The 20,613-nt window shown below is 50.1% G+C and overlaps 1 protein-coding gene across 1 annotated transcript; it reads right to left on the bottom strand.

Annotated features, from left to right (window-relative positions):
* Positions 1 to 1,288: 1,288 nt before the first annotated feature.
* LOC150009502 (mastin-like) lies at positions 1,289 to 20,438 on the bottom strand. Its single transcript, XM_090279373.1, has 4 exons — positions 20,301 to 20,438; positions 10,845 to 10,905; positions 1,644 to 1,801; positions 1,289 to 1,524 (listed from the first exon to the last, which is right to left on the bottom strand). The coding sequence occupies exons 1-4, from the start codon at positions 20,436 to 20,438 to the stop codon at positions 1,411 to 1,413; spliced, it is 471 nt and encodes a 156-aa protein (XP_090135499.1). The 3' UTR covers positions 1,289 to 1,410.
* Positions 20,439 to 20,613: the final 175 nt, after the last annotated feature.

Raw genomic sequence — 20,613 nt, 5'->3', positions numbered from 1 at the left:
AAATCTGCTGAGTCTGATAGTCATTTCTTTTTAGGTTAAACTATCACTTGTCTCTGCTGGCTTTTAGTTTTACTAAAATGGGTTAAGGTGTAGAATTCATTTGTATTTCTTCTACTGAATATTCATAGGGCATTTTCCACTGAGGATTCACATTTTTCTTTGATTCTATAAAATTATTGGATATTTTTGTACAAACACTGATTTTTAGTTTTTCCAGACAATTTTTGAGTTTCTTATAAAGGGTTCTGGATCTCTAATAAGCCTCTAAAGTTGGAGGCTCTCAAAACCTTCTACTCAGAATCTTAAATGTTCTTTCATATTTTATGAGGTTCTTTTTTTAAGCTTCCTGTTTCTGATATGCTGATGTTGAACACTGAACAAGCCCACATTCGAGTACACGCTGAGTATGGCCCTCTGCCCCCTCAAACCCCTTCCAAGCTTCCAAGCTCACGTCTCTATCACCGCCACCCCTGTTCCACTGCCTGGAGCTCCTCCCCCTAATCCCATCCTGCTCATGCTTCATGAGCTCAGCTTGCCAGCTCAACCCTGTCAAACTCTCCCCAACAGGTCCAGACTGGCTGCACCATGTCCTGTGTCACTCCAGCTCTGTCACCATTACTTACCCCTACACCATGTCCCACACTCACTGAAGAGATGTGTTACGCATGTCCTCACCTATGGAATTTAAAGCCCAGGAACCAACTCAGTGAACTTCTTACTCACAAGACCTTGCCCATGCTGGGCACCCTTAATCAAGGATAATTAAGGAAAGGAGGGAGGGAAGATTCAGGAAGGAAATGAGAGAAAGAGAAGAATATAGAAGAGCAGAGAAGGAAAACAGAAAGGAGGAGGAAGGAGGGAGGGGAGGAAGAAAGGACAAGGAAGACGAAAGTGGAATGAGGAAGGAAGGGACACTGGGGCAAGGATAACCCAACTGAGCTTCCAGAAATGCCATCACATGGACCAGTGCCCCGGAAAACCTCCCCATGCCCAAACACAGAAACTCGGAGCCCAGGGCCTGATCAGGGAGGCCCCCACTGCTCCCTCAGTCAACGCCATAATGAGTCACACCACTATCCCAAGCGACAGTTTTGAGCTGCCTTTCCCAAGTTTAATGAGAAACAGAAGGTGAGCAGGAGGCATGGGTCCAACCCCCTAACCCCTGGCCCAACCCACTGTGAGAGACACTAGCCTTCAGAGCATCTTCTTGTGTCTGCCACCCAGAAGTCAGGGTAACTGGGGGACCAGAAGGGCAGGAGGGTCTCAGCACCGCGGAGGCTGAGATGAATTATGAGGAGGTTTGGGAGGGTGAGACTAGAATTGGAAAAGAAGCAAGGTGTCCCCTGGCCTCATCTAGGGTCCAGGGGACAGAGGGACATATTGCTGGATCCAAGAAATGTAGCTCATCACTCAGGCGTACACCCCAGGAAACTTGCAATGACCACAGACATCTCCCCAGCTCACAATCCCTACCTGGATCCAGATGCATTTCCAGCTGCACACCAGGGGGCCTCCAGAGTCACCCTGTGGGGAGAGTCAGGTTTCAGCGAACACCTCCACATGTGCAATGGAGCTCTGAGTCCTGACTCCATGGGGCTAGGATGGGACAGAGGTCAGAGGCCAGGGGTAACCACAGGCCTCACCTGACAGGAGTCCTGGCCCTCACTCCCAGCACACAGCATGTCATCCTTGATGATCTGGCCAAAGTTGTTTGAAGAGTTCTGGTAGCACTGGTCACAGACTTCATTCCCCATAATGGGGACCACGACCTCCTGCAGCTGGTAGGGTGGGGGCAGCGGTGCTGTGGGGAGAGGTTGGCTGAGAGCCAGGGCTGGTCCAGGCTCCTGCTTTTTCCCAGCAACACAAGTACTCCTTCCACTCCTGCTGGTCCACACCTGGCTATCAGTGGAAGGCACAGGGAGCCCCTCTGTGGGCCCTGACCCTTGGGTCTAGAAGCAGCTACACCTGGCCCTGGGACTCAGCTTCCCTGAATCCACTAAACCCATTCAGTTCTAGGATGCAAAACTTCATTGGCAAGAGGCTGGTGTCCACATGCCTGAGGACAGGCACCAAGGAGAGAGGGTTATCCAGGATTTTCTTTTCCTTGAAAAGTAATAGATCGAGGGTTCATCCCAAAGAGACGCATTACAACAGAAAGGAAACACTTCTAAGCCGATGGATTCAGGTTTTCATTCTGATTTAGGGACCTGTGCACTGTGAGATCACGGCAGGCCCCAGTCTCATGCTCCCAGGTTTACTCACCTTCAGGGACAATCAAGGTCCAGACACCTGTACTTTGGCATGGAGTGAGAGCCCTGGGAGGGCCTGTCAGCCTGGCAAAAAATAAATACCTGTGTCCCCTCTTGTCAATGAATCTGACCTTGAAACCCTAGCCCTGCAACCATTCAGGCTCAACAGAGAATCCCCCTCTAAAATTCAAAAGTAGAATTAGCATATGACCCAGAAATTCTACTCCTAGTCTATACCCCAAAGAATGAAAAACAGGGCTCCAAGATAGCAGCAGAGTAGGAGGAAGTTACACTCACCTCCTCCTAGGACCAACTCAGAATTACAACTAAATTATGGAACAATCAACCTGAATAACCAACTGAAACCTAGCTGAACAGAGTCTTAGAATTAAGGACATAGAAAAGAAGCCACGTGGAGATTGGTAGGAAGGGTAGAGACAAAAAAAGGGGGGGGGCTGGCCCTGCCCCCATGTGTGGCGGTTGAGATTTTGGAGGGATATCACAGCTGAAAAGCAAGGGGTCTCAACCCCATGCCAAGTTCCCCAGCCCAGAACACTAGTGCCTGCAAGAGGAGCTCACATAACATCTGGCTGTGAAAATCAGTGGGGATTTGCCTGCCAGAGTGATATGGGAGACTCCCAGAAACCTAGAAGCCCTTTTAAAGGGCCAGTGCACGAAATCTCATTCAAGGGCACTCAACCTGTGTAAGGAACTGCTCCCTGTGGTTTAGGGAATTGTAGCCCTGGCCTGAGCATGACTGCCGCCGGCATTCCGGCTGTGCTTGTCTTTAAGTCTCAACATAAGGCTGCGCATGGAACATAACCAAAAGCCACTCACAGGGTTTCTGTGGGAATTGGATTTAAAGAATGCTTATTATGCTTTAGAACTTGCTCTGCTTATCTTTTAATAGAACATAAACAATCTCTAGCAAGAAATGTATGAAACCTGGCACCTAATGCCAGTGTGGCATCAAGATGTTTGATAGACCCAGACACAGACTGGTCACTGTGCCCTCTATACTGGTGCATGTAATCTGTTACTGTCACCTGTAATCCAAACACCTAAAAGCTATTGATGACTCATGAATTTTGACCTTGTATCTCCCATGTGCATCCTCCTCAATAAAAGGCATGAGGGAAGAAGGTCTCAGCTGCCCAACTTGGACCCTGAAGTCATAAGCCTCCAAGTCCTCCCTGGGGAAGAGGGACCAGGAGCTTCTCAGAGGGGGCTGGGAGATAGGACCAGTCTAGGCGCGTCAGCAAGAACTGGGCTGTCCACTAACCGTGGCTTTCCCTGAGACCCAGGGCCCTGCCGACAACCCACCTCCAACCACCCCTGTGTGTGTTCCGCACTCCCACTGCCACTGAGAGGGCATCAGGCTTCATAACTCACCGCTGGACACAGTGGGCAGCGGTCAACACCCACTGTGGGCGGATGCGTGAGCCCCCACATACATGCTGCCGCAGCTCAAGCTCCTCGTTGTACTGTCGGAGGCTGACCTGCCAAAGCTATCGTCCAGCAGGCGCACTGTGCACCCCACCCAGTGCCACCCTGCTCCCTCCCTGAGCTGGGACCTGGGAAGCAAAAGGGGGCACCATCACAGACCCCAGAACAGCCTCTCACACTCAGTCCCTCCCAGGAGTGGACCAGCCAGTCTCGCCCTGAGCTGGTGCTGAGGGGCCTGTGCAGCCTGAGGCAGAAGATGGGGACAGGGAGTCAGGGTTCACCTGGGAACAAAGGCACAGAGCCCCCCAGGCCTGGACAGGTCAGGAATAGCAGCCACAGCATCTGTAGGAGTGGGCAGGGGTCTGGGTGAGGTCACCAGGGGCCAAGACTCTGGGGGGAGAGAGCAAAGTCCAGTCTGAGTGGGGCATCCCAGCCTTGATGGAGCACTCCTCTCATCTCTCCCACGCCTCTCTGAGCCCCTTTGTTCTCTGGAACAGGAAGGGGCAGGCAGGGTCAGCCCCTTGGTTGGGCTATGGACAGGAGGTGAAGCTTCTCTTCTCAGGCTCAGCCCAGGTCGGTGGGTCAGTCAACAAGCAATGAAGAGCTCCTGCTGGGCTCTTGCCCTGCTTCCCACCGGACCTGCCACCAGGCTGTCCCTGGGCAACAACCACACTCTAGCTGCAAGGATCTCAGCTGCAAAACAACCAGGCCGGCAGAAATGAGCACTGAAGAGTATGTCAAGAAGATGCGGTTGTACTGGGAGAAGCCTTGTAGCGCTGGGCTCAGGCAGGCAGGACAAGGGCGGCAGAGACACCAGGTGCTGGGACACTTGAGCCACAGGCAGCACTGAACTCTGAGAGGCAGCGTGGGGCATGCCACCATCTGACTAGAGCATGGCAGGTTGCCACCTAACCTGCAGCCATCCTCACTGCCACCAGCTGAGGGACATGGCCCACTGTCCTCTCTGCAGGTTGAACTCTCCAGAAGCTGGCACTGAGATGGATGTTTCATGCAGGGTACAAATAAGGGAGAGGCAGGTGAACAGAGCAAAGCTGGGGGGAGGGAGAGGCTGGAGCATAATGCAGGGCTGACAACACCTTGACCGACCCATGGGGAGACCCAGCATCCACGGTCCTCCCTGGAACAAAATGCCAGTCCGTTCATCTTTCTGCATTAACCAAGAGGGACCTGATAGGGCAACACAACCAGAAGGAGCTGCCAGCCCTCCCAGGCACTGGTCATCAAGTCCTGCCCTGCAGGGGGAGCTGGGGGGGCCACCTTCGTGTCCAGCACTGTCCCCACTCCTCTGCCTCGTGTACTGAGGGCAGCTGCTGCAGGACTACAGAGGAACTCTGCCCAGGAGAGCTCGGGAGAGGTCCAGAGCACAGCTGAGGCTGACAGGGCCCCCTCCACTGTCCCTGTACATCATCCCCTTTTGCTACTACCTGTGGACTCCGGGACTTCCCTGGTAGCACAAACCAGACCCCCATCCCCAAGGATCTGAGCTCTGGTCACATGGATTTCTCAGGGTGGGTAGCTGCACTTGTCCTTCTGCCATCACAATTGATGAGGAGGTCCAAGGGACACAGAAGTGCCCCTCATCTTCCCTGCCCCCCATTGTGACACAGCAGCCCCTCCTCCTCCTGGTGGTCAGTGTCATTGTCCCTACCAAGATGGTGGCATTTCTTCTTGCTCACTGGCCTCTAGGCACAAGAAACTCAATGTGCCCAGGCACCAGTTGTGACTTGCATCTCAGTAATATTCCTTGGACCCTGGCCAGTGTGGCTCAGTTGGCTGGAACACTGTCCCATTCAGAAAGGTTGCAGGTTTGATTCCCAGTCAGGGCACGTGCCTAGGCTGTGGGTTTGATCCCCAGTCTGGGTGCAGGAGCGTGTGACCCCCGGTCTGGATGCGTATGATCCCAGGTCTGGGTGCGTGTGGGAGGCAACTGACTGATGCTTCTCTCTTGCATCATGTTTCTCTTTCTCCCTTCCTGTCTCTAAAAGCAATGAAAAGAATGTTCTCAGGTGAGGATAAAATAATAATAATAATAGTAATATTCCTCGGTGCACGCTGCCTGGGCCTTACATTGTCACTCCACCACCAATACTTTTAACACCATCGTGTCTGCTGAGTCCTGCGATGCAAATGACAGCCTGGACCTGCAGCAGAGCCCTTTCTAGCACTGGGGACCACTCAAAGTAGCAGCCTTTTGGGTCACCAACTTCACAGGCTGGAGCAGCACTCTGAGGTGTGGAGCATGCTGCTTCACATGAGAGGTTCGAATGTCATCACTGGTCTGTTATTTTGAAGGGGTTCCCCTGTGTGCTTGGCCATGAGACCCCTAAATATTTAATGTGGCAAGCCCCTGTACCTCTTCAGAGTTGATCTCCCCCTCTCAGAAGCACACGGCCTGATTAACATATAATCTCACCATTAAGGTAGTTCACTGTGGATCAATGAAGTCCAGAACCTCAGTACCTGACCTTAATTGGAAATAGGGTCATTTTAAGATGAGGTCAGACTGGAGTAGGGTAGGACCTAAACCCAATGATGGGTGTTTATGTAAGAAGAGGTGAGGATGCAGAGCAACACAGAGGAGACAGGGAGCTGTGGGGGTGGAGGGTAGAGAGACTCATCCACAAGCCAGGATAACCAGCATCACCAGAAGCTGGAAAAGGAGGGAGCCTCGGAATAGGTGTGGCCCTAGGACACCTTGATTTCAGACTTCTGGCCTCCAGATGGTAAGAGGGTGAATCTGTGTTGTTCTAAGCACCCTCCCCTACCTTCTGTGGGCTTTTGTTACTGCAACCCCAGGACTCTAGCACAAGTGGGAGAGCCTGATAGTGACTGAGCTGTTTTTCCACCTTGAGGGAAGGGCATGGACCTAAGTAAAATCTCACCTCCAAGCCCTGAAGGCGTCTCTTGCTCACCTCAGACAGGGGAAGAGGCCAACACCTGTGGGCCCTTACCCCAGAGTCCGCATGAGCACCGACCTTTCCCTGGAGGGGTCTCTTTTGGGCAACAAAACCCTGCTGGCTCAGCTAGCCCCAGCACCCACCTCTTCCACCCAGAGCTCAGTTAGAACAGGTCTCAGAGACCAGAGGCAGCACGTCATCCCAAGCCTCCACCTCCAGCCCAGGCATCCAGCTCAGCCCACCTTGCATCACGGCTGAGCCCAGGAAGTGAGGTGCTCTGGCGGTGATTTCAGCCATATCGGGGGACAGAGCCCTGTGCGCATCTTCAGGAGAGAGAGCCCTGCAGCCATGCCCGCAAACACAGTCCCAGGCTCAGGTTTGTCTAGACGCAGCCCTCCCTCCAGCACCAGACCCTAGATGGTCCCTTCTCCCTCCCTTGGGAGCTCTGGCCCCTGAGTCATTCAGACCCTCATTCTTAATCCTGAAAACACTAAAGTTCTGGCTACACCCCTCACCAATAAAGGAAGGCCCTTTCACTGGCTACAAAGGAATTCACAATCCCATGGAACCCAGTAGCAAGACAGGCACACCAACACCCCTCCTGACAGGCAGAGGGTGAACTAGATATGTGTGGATCACCTGGCAGCCGCCCATCAACATGGCCCCATTGACAGAACAGTCACTTAGCCAGAACACATACCTGGAACTCCAAGGGGGACAGTGCAAGACTGCTTGGGTCAGCCCCCTCCTCACTCCCTGGGCAGAGCAGACTCCCAGGGGCCGCCCATCTGCACAGTGGTGCCTTCCAGCTGAGTCTCAGGTCCCATTTTCCCAGAAAAGGGATTTCCTGGAGAGCTCCTGGCTCCCAGGAAACCCAGACTTCAGTGCTTGGCCACATGGGAGAAGCAGCCCCTGATCTGCCCACCCTGGAATTTTGACTCTCCCTAACTCTGGAGTCCAGATCTCCCCCCAGGTACCCAAATCACGGTTAGAGGAGAGGACTCTTTTTACCCTGCCTTCAAGGGGTAGGAGTCTTGGTTACTAAAAGGTCTCAAAGGCTGCCATCACGTTGTAGAAACCAGACTCTGGGGACCAGCTTGTCTCTGAAGGGTGTGGAGCCCTCTCACCCACAATACAGAGCTGCATCAGGCCACAAGGGCTCTCATGGGTCCTAACCCAACCTGTGAGTGCAGGAGCCCACCCCAGCTGTGCACCAACAATTCTCCCAAAATACCAGTTCGGCAGGAACGTACACATCACTGCTCTGGGGTGGGGACCAGCTCCACAACTGACTAGATTTGCAACGGAGGCGCTTTCCTGGTCTACTGGACCCCCTGTCCCACCCACAGGAAAAAGAGATGAGCTTTGCCGAGGATTGGGAGGACGATGCAGGGTGGGTTTTCTCCAGCAGGGGGCACCAACACCAGGAGAATGATATCGGCGAAGGATGAACTTCTGCCTCTTCACCTCTCCTCTCTGGCAGCCTCCAACCAATGAGGACCCAAGAGTGGAGGGAGTGGGAGGACTTGGGACGGGAAGAAGGGGAAACTGGGCTTTTCCCTGGCCCCCTGCAGATTCCCCCTGCAAGAGAAGCTCGGAATGAGAGACTGAGGTTTTCTGTTGGAGAAGGTAGACTTTCTCAGCCCTGGAAATGGGACTGTACTTTATTCGGTCCAAGAAGTTGGTCAAACTGGAGAACAAGGATTAGGTGTGTGGGATCGGAAAGAACAGTGCTGACAATGGAAAAACAAATCTTTCTGCTTTTATGACGCCAAGTCCAAGTCTTACAAAACATCAGTTAAACACTGATTGCAATTGAAGGAGAAAGGAGGAAGTTCTGATGCTGGACCGTTCTGGGAGCAGTTCCCCATGCCGTGGTTTCAGAGACCAGGCAGAAAATGTGTCCTCCACCCCACCAAGAGAACCTACCCACGTTGCCCTCTTCCATGCTGCAGTCATAGTTGCCATCTGCACCCCACACACACACCATCCACCTTCCATAGCCTGGGTTCCCCCACAGGGAGATCCCACCCACCAGCTGCCTTGACCACAGCCACAGGTAAGTACACTCAGTCCAGAGCCTGTTTTTCATGTAGTTGAAGAGCTACAGGGAGTGGGCAGAGGGCAGGTGGCCTGGAATGCTTCCTCTCACCCTGACCCAATTCCGCCTCTCCTTTTTACCTGCCAGGAGAGAGATAGAATACTGAAGGCGAAGGCAGAAGCAGGAGGATCTCAGAGCAGGAGGTGGAGGAGGGCACAGGTGCAATGAAGAGCTGGCTTTGGGGAAGGAGCAGTGAGGGTCCCCCAAACACCCTAGAGAGGCTGTCTTCATCACATGTGGGCAGCATCCTTGTCCCTGCCCTGGGCTCAAGTAAAGTAGACATAGTGGTGGAGCCAGGACAAGAAGGATGTCACTCGGGCATAGACTCCAGGAAAGTCAGGATGACCGCATCCATTCCCCCAACTCACCACCCCAACCTGGAACATGTGCCCCTCCAGTTACAGACCAAGGGACCCCCAGTGTCACCCTGTGGGAAGAAGAGGCAGATGGTCAATACTCAGGGTCCCTGCGGGCAGGAGCAATGGATGGAGACCACCGTCCCCCTGCAGAGGTCCCAGTCCTTGCTCCCCACACACAGTATGTCGTCCTTGATACCTATCATGCAGTACTGCTGCATACAGATCTTATCTGCCACAATGGGGACCTCCGCCTCCTGCAGATGGTAGGGTGGGGGCAGCGGCTCTGTGAGAAGAAGCGTGCGGTCCTGAAGAGGCGGACAGCACAGGCCGTGGGTTCCAGGACCACACGCTAAGCCTCAGGCCCCCAGAGGGACCCTGGGTGGGAATTACCCAGGACTTCAACTCTCCGGGTTCATTCTAGGCCAATGGGCTGATAATCTCTAGGCTGACACCGTGGGCACCAAGCTCCGATAAGAAACAAAGGAATAGATTTTTTTAACCCAAAAATAATTAAAAAAAAAAAAAAAAAAAACAGAGCAAGTGTTTCCCCCAAGAAATGCAGAGTGAGTAGACTTAGTGTCAAATTTGACTTTGTCCATTTAATAGTGAATCCTTGAGCAAGCCCCTCAAGTTCTCTCTTCTCACTTTCCATCCCACCATCAAGACTGTGGGGAGAATGTGAGCCCACGAAAACAGGGGACCCACGTAAGGGCATGCACAGGGCCTGGCACAGAGTGAGAGCAGAGAAATGCCCGTGGCCTGGCCTTGCTCTTGCTCCTCTGGTCTCTGTTCCTTCACAGAGTCCTTGCGAGCTGTCTGCCTCCTAGACCCCCTGAAGGATCCCAGCTAGGACCTCATCTGTAAAGCTTGGCCAACGCTCCTGAGTCTCCTCTTCTCATTTCAACTTGTCATCCTGATTCTTACCTGTGGTACTAATGTAACCCCAGCTGGTCACCCAGCACCTTGTGCCTGAGGGGATTGTGAATGATGCTGGCGGGAGGGCAATCCTCTTGGCTAGGTTAGATGGTATCACAGGGACCTCCAGTTTGAGAAGTGCCACATCAGCCCCACCTTGTCCTCTCAGCGTGAGGTTGTACTTGGGATGGCAGATGACCATAGCCACCCGCACATTATCATAGTATGAGTGTCTCACTTGTCCTACTTGGACCTTAACGTGCTGAGGCACTGGCTTTCTCCTGGGAAACAGAAGACCAGAAGCTTCTATGAGGCTGTGGCAGAGCAGGAAGTGGTTCAGTCCCCCGGGACCTCCCCTCTGCGGTGGGCAAGGGAACTCCAAGAAGCTGAATGACGGCAGGGGATCTGCAGCCACCCAGCCCAGGAACTGCCCACAACGCACATCACATGCCTCCAGACATTGTCTACCATCCCGCAGGTGCTGGCAGGGTAGGGACTTACCCTGGAATACAGTGGGCAGCAGTCAGCACCCACTGGGGGTGGGTCAGGGAGCCCCCACAAAGGAGATCCCACTGGTTATCTCTTAGGTCCAAGATCCACAGGCCCACCTGCCATGGCCACTTCCCAACAAGGGCATCATGTCCCCCCACGATGCCCACCAGCTCAGTGCCTGGGCTTGGATCTGGAGACGCAATCAGGGACCTAGGCACCCCTGTGCAGAACTCAGCATGGTACTCATATCCAGTTGTTCCAGGATCACCCACATCTGGGGATCACCACTGGATCCCAGGGCTGGCCTCTAAGAGACCAGGGTCAGGAGTTTAGAGACAGGGAAGACTTAGGGGTCAGGACTCACCTGAGGCCACAGGCATGTAGTCCCCCATGCAGGGGAAGGTCGGGAACAGCAGCCACAACATCTGCAAGGAGAGAGGAGAGCCTGAGTGGGGGGCATGGGGCAGGGGCCCTGGGGACTGGAACTAGAGGTGATGGGGGAAGGGGGTTGAGCAGCACCCTCACCATGCCAGGTCTCTGCATTCTGCTCCTAGACCCCTCTCTGAGCCCTTTAATCCTCCCTGTCCAGAAAGCGGGCAAGGGGGAAGCCTGCCCTCCTTTGGGGTGGGGCATGGGACGAGGCAGGGCTTATCCCTTCAATGGGACTAGTGGTGACCAACAGGCCATCTGTCAAACAACAAATATTGAGTGTCCCCTCGGAGCCCATTAGAGAACCCAATGCTAATGAGATGGACAATAAGCACATGGAAAATTTAAAAAGATGAAACAAAACAGAGTAAGGGCATGAATGGAATAGGGGGCTTTGCATCTGAGCCAAGAGTTGGGAGATAGATGAGCATCAGACCCCGTGCTTCCAATGTTCCCCTTCTTCTTTTGAGGTACACGTCATCCTCAGAAAAGGACAGCATCACTGGACTTGGAGCCAAAATTTGCCAGCAACACCAGGAGTTGGAAGAGGCAGGAAGGATCCTTCCCTGGAGCCTCTGGAGGGAGTGGGACCTTGCTGACGCCTTCCTGTTAGACTTCTGACCTCCAACACTATGATAGAATACATTTCTGTTGTTTAAAGACCCCAGTCTGAGGTATTTGTTACGGCCACCCAGGACACTCCTGCACACTTGTTTAACTGTCCTAATACATCATATGCATGATCGAACTTTGTCAAAATGCACAGCAAACAATGAGAGGTGCCAGTTTAATGCTAGCCCTCATTCCCTCTCCTCACACCCCAGGGGCAACTTCCGCACACTCCCCTGAGCCCCCGAGCCATCCCCCACAGTGCTGGAAGCCCACCTCCCCTCTCACTCCCTGCTTTTTGAATGGAGTAGCTCTGTTCCCCAATCCAACCCCAGGCAGAGGTCAGCCACCCAGCCGGGACAGACTTCTCTATCCCTTGATATTCTGGGAATCATTCTCCACTAACCATGGGATAGGACCAGACAATAGTTTGAGAGGAGAAGCAAGAGAGGAGTGTGGGAGGTCCCCATACTCCTGAACCACTGCCCTGTCCCCAATGAGCCAGGCAAGGAGGTCATCTAGGGATGCTTTGTAGCACTTGGATGTGCTCAGGTCTCTAGAGCCCCATCATTCCCTTTGGGCCAGAGTCATTGTCATCCTGGCTGAGATTTTGGTTACTCCTGGGGCACCCAGAGTCCTCAGAAGGCACATCATGATCCAACATGACCAGGGGGGCCATCAGGGAGGCAGCAGTGAACATCCCGGAGTGAAGGACCTGAGCTCACAGACCCAGCAAGTCCAACAGGCCCATGGGGGGAACCCTTTGGGTGCTGAGGGTAGGGTTTCCTCCCCCATACCCCCCCCCCGCTGGTCTTGACAGGACCCTCACCCTCAACAGTGGATGTGGGTTTGGGGCTGGCTATCAGGGCCCAGATGGCAGGAAGACAAGTCATAGATGTGTCAGTGAGAAGCCACAGGTCCCAGCCTGATGCTGGACCCAGTCATCCCATCCCCCAGCCCCAGGCTGGGTGATAACCAGCTGAGCCAGACTGGAGGACAAAGACAGCATTTGAACATTATGAGCAGATCTACCAAAAACAGAAATAAGAGGTTTGAGGGTCTTGGGGAAACGTCTCATGACTATCATTGGCAGATAATACAATCTTCTTCCCAGAAAAGCCAAAAGCCTCAACTGAAAAGATTTTAAGATTAAGTTTCCCAAGGTGTCTAGATGGATGATAAATGTTTTAAACATGAACAAGTGGAGGAAGAAGGACTCATTTTTTTTTATTTCAGTAATAACAAATGAGATATCATAATAGTAAAGACTTAATTCACAGTGGCATCTATACGTTCCTATTGATTGTGGCTAAGAACAACCTTCACAAGGAACGTTCTAGAGACCGTGACAACTACAAAACTTTCCTGAGAAGAAAAATAATATGAAATAAAATGTCATTCATTGTTGCTGAAAAGAGATGCTGTCATCAAATATCAACTATGCAAAAATCCCAATAAAATATGAACTGCAGGCAAATCTGATTATTTTTATACAATTTTTTTTTTTTATCCTCACCTGACTGGGAATCAGACCAGTGGCCAGGGATGATTGATTTAATGAACATTCAAAGTGATCCCTAAATTTGTCTGGAGAAAAATATAGATGAGGATGTCCCAGGAAGCCACAGGGCAGAGCATGGGGCAAAGCATGCAGCTGTATCATAAAGCTGTGAAAATGGAAACTGGATGGCCTTCCAGCAAAGCAGGGAGTGTTGAACGGCTTGGCCTACATGTCCTTCCTTCTAAACTGCAGCCACAGTGACAGCACAGCAGTGGACAAATAAGTGGTACCAAGAAAAACCAAAATAAAAAAAAAAAAATAAGTGGTACCAACTCAGAGGAGAGAAAGAGGGAGACGGCGTCAGTGATGGAGCCCTGGGAACCATGGAGGGGATGAAGAAGTGGGGGATGGGGAGAAGTACAGCCCTTTTTTCTGGTGCTTGGTTTGAAGCCACCTCATTCTGCTAGGAGGACACATGGAAACGGGGACACTTTGTCCCTGAGGGACCCAGGCACCTCAGACCTTGGCAGGAACTGAAAACGTGGTGTTGACAGAGGGTCAGTGAACAGGGAGGTTTTTGAAAGTCTGGACACACAGCTTCAGAGCTTCATCAGGATGGATAACCAGTTGACCATCCCAGCCACTTGCCCTGGGAAACAGGCCCAAGTTTATTCTCTGAAGAAGGTGAACCAGAGGCTCATGGTTAGGATCACCCGGCCCTGAAGAACAGACGAAGGGGGAGGAGAGACATGAGGCTGGAAACAGGTATTGAGGGAAAATGTACCAGTGACCAGAACCCGGGCCTTCCTCTCCCACCTGCAAACAGAGCCAACCCCCAGGAGCAGGCTGCAGGATCCATCCCTAGAGAAACTTTGGCCCCAGAAAAATACAGGAATTGCATCTGGAAAGCCCAGTTTTTTGTCCAGTCATCTTAGAATGAAACCAAATAGTCCAGCAGCCAACCAGGCTGACAGATGTGAGTCAGCATTTGAGACCCTCACTTGTGGGAGGAGGATAATGGTTGGAAAAAAATGAGGAAGGGATCATTCAAAGGGCATGTATGAATGATACATGGACATGGACAACAGAGTGGGAATGACTGTCGGAGTAGGGGTGGGCTGGGTGGAGGAGGGAAAGGGGGAAAATTGGGACAACTGTAACAGAGTAACAATAATAAGAAAATAAATCATAAATTAGGCAAAGAGCAAAAAGTAGAAAATTGGAGATACGTGTTTTCTGATTAAATGACCTGTAATACGGACAACAAAAATCTTTATCTTCACATTAAAAAAGAGAAAACTTCAGCCCTAGCTGCTGTGGCTCAGTGGATTGAGCATCGGCCTGTGAACCAAGGGTCGCCGATTCGATTCCCAATCAGGGCACATGACTAGGTTGCACCCCAGGTCCTCAGTTGGGGGAGCAAGTGAGAGGCAACCACACAGTGATGTTTCTCTCCCACTCTCTATAAATAAATAAGCAAATAAATAAATACATTATTTTTTTTTAAAAAAGAGAAAACTTCAATCGTATTTGAGCTGGTAATAAACACAGTTGTTCTTGTACATTAGACAAGTATACTTAGTTATGGTGGTAATTTTTGGCATAAACTATCCCCAAACCTAGCGATTTGTTCTTAAATATGAAAAAACAATTGGAGCTGACTAGGGAAGCATTAAATTGGAAAGTTAGAAACAAAAGTAAAAACAAATGAAAGGAAAAAGTTATTCAAAGGTATTCAACTAACAATGAAAAGAAATGGAAGAAGTTTGAGTAAATTTTCAGGGAGAAGATACTGCATTTATGAAACAAGAATTACATAATTGCATACTGTTTTCTTCTGATATCAATATCAAATAAATAACAACCAAGTGCCCTTGGACATTAAAAATATAACAAATGAAATATTTAATAGAATAGCTGGAAAGTTAATTCAAGAGAACGTCTTAAAAAATGGAATAAAAGGACAAAAATGGGCCTTTGTGGTCTCCTAACAACCTGAAAAAGCAGATTATCTGTCAAGTTCTTGGGTGTTATCTGGTCTGATAAGACAAAAGTAATACCTAATGCTGTTATAGATAAAATACAAGCTTATCCCTTACCCCCTAGGAGGAAAATGTTGCAAGAATTTGTTGGGTTACTAGGTTATTGAAGAGCCTTTATCCCTCATTTAGCCCAGATACTGGAACCTCTGTGTGCTCTTATAAGGAAGGGCCAACAGCAGGGTTGGCAGGAGAAGCATCAGCGGGCTTTGGAGGAAGCAAAAGGCGCAGTTAAACAGGTACAGACCCTTGGTATCTATGATCCAGCCCTACCTGGATAACCGGATGTACATGTAACCCAGGAGGGGACGTCATGGGGTCTTTGGCAACCACAGGGGAGGCTCTGCACCCCAATAGGGTTTTGGTCCCAGGTATGGAAAGGGGCTGAAGAAAGATACAGTCTAGTAGAGGAACAGCTCTATGCTGCCTACCAAGCCCTGCAAGCCCCAAGCCTATACCTGGAAGCTCTGCTGTGACGGTGCGAACCACCTGTCCCATCCAGGGGTGGCTGTGCGATGCGTCTCGCACTCCGAAGTCTGGCGTAGCACAGACACAAACTATAACGAAGTGGCGTGTTTACCTGCAGCAGAGACGCGTCCATGCAACATGCCCTCTTAGCCAGGAACCGCAGATGTTGCTGGGGCCAGTCACCTTTGTGTCAGAGGAGACGCTGGAGACTCAAGAAAAGCCTATTGGTCCTTTGCCAGTGAAAGCTGGTATGGTTCCAGTACCACCCGGAGCATGGTATGCCAGCATAGGGCAGCCCCCCAAATAGCAAGATATTACATACCAACCCCTCACAGAAGCCATTTAGATGGAGGATGTGGAAGGATGCAGTAGGCAACAGGCTGCCATACAGGGCTTACAGAAACTGCTGGCTCTGTATGACACTTTACATGCTACTGAAAGTGACCCAGGGACTCATTTTACAGGATATTATGTGCAAGACTGGGCTGACAGCCACAATACTGGATGGCAACTGATAGAACATTATAATGGACTGTTGAAAAATGCCCTGAAAACTCTTAACAGTTGCTTAAACACACAAGTTCACAGCAGCATGATTCACAACAGCCAAAAGGTAGAAACAGTCTATCAGTTCAGGAATGCATAAAAAATTGTTCCTTCCATACAGTGGAATATTAACTGAACCACAAGACTCTCTGATATATTGCTTACTAACCATGAATGAAAAGCCCCAAGCAGACTGACCTGCAGCGTTCCAGATGCTGCAGAAGTGGGCCACCCCAGTGAGAGTGCAAGTTCAGATAATGGATACTAAGGTAAGACCTTTTGGGGGAGGTCTTACCTGTTGTTGCCAGCACCCCAGGACGTACACCCTGAAGCTAGTGTTAACCTGGCCCTGGGAAACTCAAACTGGTACTCGCTGGTGTGCTTCCTCCTAGCCCCATGGAGGGAGGGTCTTGCCCAGGGCTTGCTTACACAACCTACCATAACTGGTAAATGGCCAACTGCTAGTTAAGTAAATAACCTTGGGAAACTCATCGGAGTCAGCACCTTAATTAGTCCCACGCGGCAGTCACACTGCTGCCCTCACAGCTGCTATCCTAGGCCGGGACGTCGCCGGTATGGGATGAGAGGCTAGGGAGACCGCCTGAACAAGCCACTCTTGTTACACTGAAGAGAGCAATGGCCTGTTATACTGCCCACCAGTGCTGATTTGCCTCTGTTGGTGCCTACTAAACATCTGTCTTGCCCTTAGTTCAGTGCAGGCTGACAGCTTTGCAAGATGGGCTGATGAAGTAGCTCTTCAGTGCAATGTGTTGGACTGTTGGGTGTGTCCGAAGATGCCCCTCTCTGCTACAGCTGAGCTGCCTTGGAAAACGAATCCGGTCAGCCTTAGAGAAGGATCCTATCTCAACATGGTTTGGAAAGTTGTCTTGGGGCTGCCCATCAGCTTTACAAACTCTGATACTGTAGTTTCAACTCTGTTATTCCTTTGCTCTGTGTTATATTGTTGCTGTAGAGTATGGATACAATGTCTCCCCCATCCTCCTCTCCCCCCGAGATGTCCACGGAAGATGTAACGGGCAGATGGTACTGAGTGGAGAAGGAAGGTACCCATGTTGGGATGGAGTGTGTGGTATGTCAGGACATGGGCCCCTTCCCATGCTCCAACTCCCCCTCCCACCCTGTGGGAATATGATGAAGACCACCTGTAAGACCTCGGGAGCCTGACTAGCTCCTGGGTCAAGAAAATGCCAAACAAAACCTGTTCTCAGATATGAGCTCAGATTACAAACAACCTGTTTTGATCTCACACAGCTTGTGTGCTAGCACGTCCTCAACAAGCAATCCACTGAGGTTTTCTGGGACCTGGGCTCTTTGCATAACAGCTCCCAGGGAATAAGGGAGAAGTGCCAGCCCCTCCTTCTGCAAAGTCCTCAGCATCTCCCAGCACCTGTCACTGTCCAGGTGCCCAACATATTATAGCCCACCAGAGGGTGTCATTCCCAGCTCAAATCCTTATGTCTACTGGTTCAACAGTGAGCCCAGACTAGGTACAACTGCACTTTAGCTATGGGGCCCTGAGCAAGTCTCTCAGCCTCTCTCAGCCTCTCTCAGCCTGGGCATTTCTGTCTCAAAATGAGAATTGATACATGCCCCCTGTGGTGCAGGAGGTTGAGTGAGCAGCACAGGTCCAGCCTGGTGAGGGCTGGAGGGAGGGGGACCAGGCTGGCATTATGGGAGAATGTCACATTAGCCTCCAGGTTCTGCAGCAGAAGGCGCTTGTTGAACTTGGGCTGGAGGATAATGTAGGTCACATTCATCAGCTGACTGTGATCATAGTCTCAGCTGCCTGACATGGCCTGTACTTTGGAAGCCCTGTCCCCAAGGAGGTGATGTTCTACTCAGAGAAGAATAAGCAAAGAACAGTGGGGAACACAAGTTTTGTTGAATTAGACCTGACACTTGTTTTTGACTAGCTTTTGGCATCCAAATCCAAAAATGACCTTAGTTTTTCTCTTTCATAGCCTCCCCTTGTCCCAAAAATCATATAAAATGTACTTACAAAGGAAAATAAAGGAAAAATTACCTGAATACAGTATACTATTTATTTAGAGTTATTTTATTCATAGAAAGGCTATATATTATTACTGTAAGTCGAATTGTGTACAAGTAGTAAAATTCTGCTACCAAACATACATATTAAGGTATTTTATCTTTTCAAATGACAGGCTAGGAAATGCCAAAATGAGATACTTGAAACACTCTCCTTCAGTTAGCAGAGCTTTAACAAATTGCTTCATGAGACCCAGTTTTATGTGCAGAGGTGGGAATATAATGTTCTTTCTGTCAACAAGTGGCTCATGTAGAATGTTTGGATCACCAGGTTTGAGGCCAGATCTTGGAGGCCAATTCTACTCCACCCAATGCTTCTCACGAGCTCTGCTGTCCCACATACACAGAAAGCAGGGATACTTGGTGTATCCACATTGCTGACCAAGAAGGAAGCAGACCATTTTAAGGTCAACACAGATGATCCAATTGTGCTTGTGATATTGCAACTGATCAATGACTCTCTTTATGTCTTCATATTCTTCACGAAAACAAACTGAATGGCCAATTGGGACTGCACCAAATAAATTGCCATTGTGGAGAAGGACACACTTCAAATTCTGCTTTGAGCTATCGATGAACAGTCGCCATTCAGTTGTGTTATAGATTGGAATTCCCAATTCCTCCATTAAACCATGTATGTTATGGCAATACACAAAGACACCGTCACTTCAAAAGTACTACAGAAATGCACTTTTTCTTGATCAGAAGTAGGATACCTTCACTCCTTTTTCAAGCAAGTTTTTCTCGTGCAGTCTTGATGCTAGGAGTTCTGAAGCCTTTTTGGATAGTCCCAAATCTTGTGCCAAATCATTCAACTCATGCTGATCAAATCCCTTAAGAACTGAGTCATCTTCAATTTCATAATCTTCATCATTGCTGTCACTTAGTTCTTCACCATACTCCTGTTTTTCAAAAGAGGGTAGTTCAATGAAAACTGGCACTGGGATTTCAGCTGAATGAGGCACTGGGTGTATAGCTGATGGTAGACTAGGATACTTATTCTACATTTATTTTTCTTGTTATATCCTGACGTTCTCACTATACAAAAGTAACAGTCACTTGAATGATCTCTGGGCTATCGCCAAACCATAGGTATATCAAATGGCAATTTATCACAGGTTCCCTTCGTCCACATTCATAAACTCTCGACACACTGCTTGCACACCTTGTGAGGGGCCCAAGACTTATCTTGATCACCAAGTTTTACTTTAAAATATGCAAAATAGGCTTGCCCGACAAATGCGCTGATGTTTGTCCTTTGAGTGGGAATGGTGAAACTGCCACAGATATAACAAAACGAATCAGGGTTGTTTAGGCACTTATGAAGAGAAATAGCAGAGGCAGACATGATCTGAAGGAAAGGAAATAAGTACGTATGTAAATAAAATAAACTCTGCTAACTCCTTGTATACAGACAAGAACTTGGATTACACTTTGGAATATGATTCACTATATAGAGCGGCACACAACCTCTCAGCACACTGTCTCATGTGTAACTGAATAGCCTAGACAAGTATGAACCTGTCGCTGGTCTCCAAGGTCATCCCCTACCCTTCCCCACTCGAGGGAGGTTTGCTCTCAGCCAATAGGAGAGCACTAGTGCTTCCCTTGATCCAGGCTCAGTCCAATCTAGAGTGATCGCACTAAGATAAGCTGTACAGAAAAAACTTGACGTGATAGAAGAAAACTAACTGCAGTTTTGAAATCAGTATGCTGATTTAAGTCTAAAAGAGCTGAAAAATCGAACTCAACGGGAATTATGTTAAAAATTGTTCCCCTGTGTAGTATACTTTTGGAATGGACAAATTTGAATAAATAAAAGGATAATGGAGTACACCGGATGAAGTCTGCTTCTCAGTTAAAATCTATAAATGTGGGGTGAAAACGTGCCAGGTGACATCCCTACCCCTAGTGGGATCTGGAGCCCCCAAAGGTGTCCCTCTGGCTACACAACCTGGGTCAAATCTCATACAGGCCCCGAGGCTGGAGGCTGAGAGGGGACATGCTGGACCACACAGGACACTCAGGGCTCATACAGACCCAAAAACACTTCCCCTCAGAGCATCTGGTTGGAGATCCCCAATCCTAACTTCTTTTGCTCTTCTTTCTACTCTTACCAGTTGCACACATCCCCAATGTGCGAGGCTGGTTTCCTGACCAATGTCCCCGCGTTCATTTGATGTTGGTGAGCTCCACCCTGCTGCTGGGTGCTGCTATGGTCAGTCATGCCCCCTTGTTGCCTGTAGTCGTCATTCCTGTACGTCTTCCCACACTGATGCTGGTGAACCCCGCACATGCCACCGAGAATGACCGTGAGTGACCGACATGGCCTCAAACGTGATGATGCCTGTCACCTGGGGGCATCCAGACAAGAGCTTTTCCACCCAGAAGTAGACCTTGCAGGTTTCCCTGGTGATGGTTCGTTCCCCAGGTGGCCTTCCCAACGTCACTCCCACCAGCACTGTGTGAGT

The sequence above is a fragment of the Furipterus horrens genome, unplaced genomic scaffold, assembly GCF_987537825.1.
Source record: "Furipterus horrens unplaced genomic scaffold, mFurHor1.1.pri manual_scaffold_5, whole genome shotgun sequence".
NCBI classification, from domain to species: Eukaryota; Metazoa; Chordata; class Mammalia; order Chiroptera; family Furipteridae; genus Furipterus; species Furipterus horrens.
Note: the sequence above shows the minus strand (reverse complement) of the source record. Positions and strands in the feature narration are given on the sequence as shown.

Bases quoted from the DNA above. Each gene is read 5' to 3' on its own strand.
- LOC150009502 (XM_090279373.1), bottom strand. From the start codon at position 20,438: ATGTGCGGGGTTCACCAGCATCAGTGTGGGAAGACGTACAGGAATGAC. The intron at 10,906-20,300 runs GTCAGGAAACCA...CTCTCCTTGCAG, and splicing joins AAATGAACGCGGGGACATTG to ATGTTGTGGCTGCTGTTCCC. The intron at 1,525-1,643 runs GTGAGGCCTGTG...CTCTCCCCACAG, and splicing joins AGGGCCAGGACTCCTGTCAG to GGTGACTCTGGAGGCCCCCT.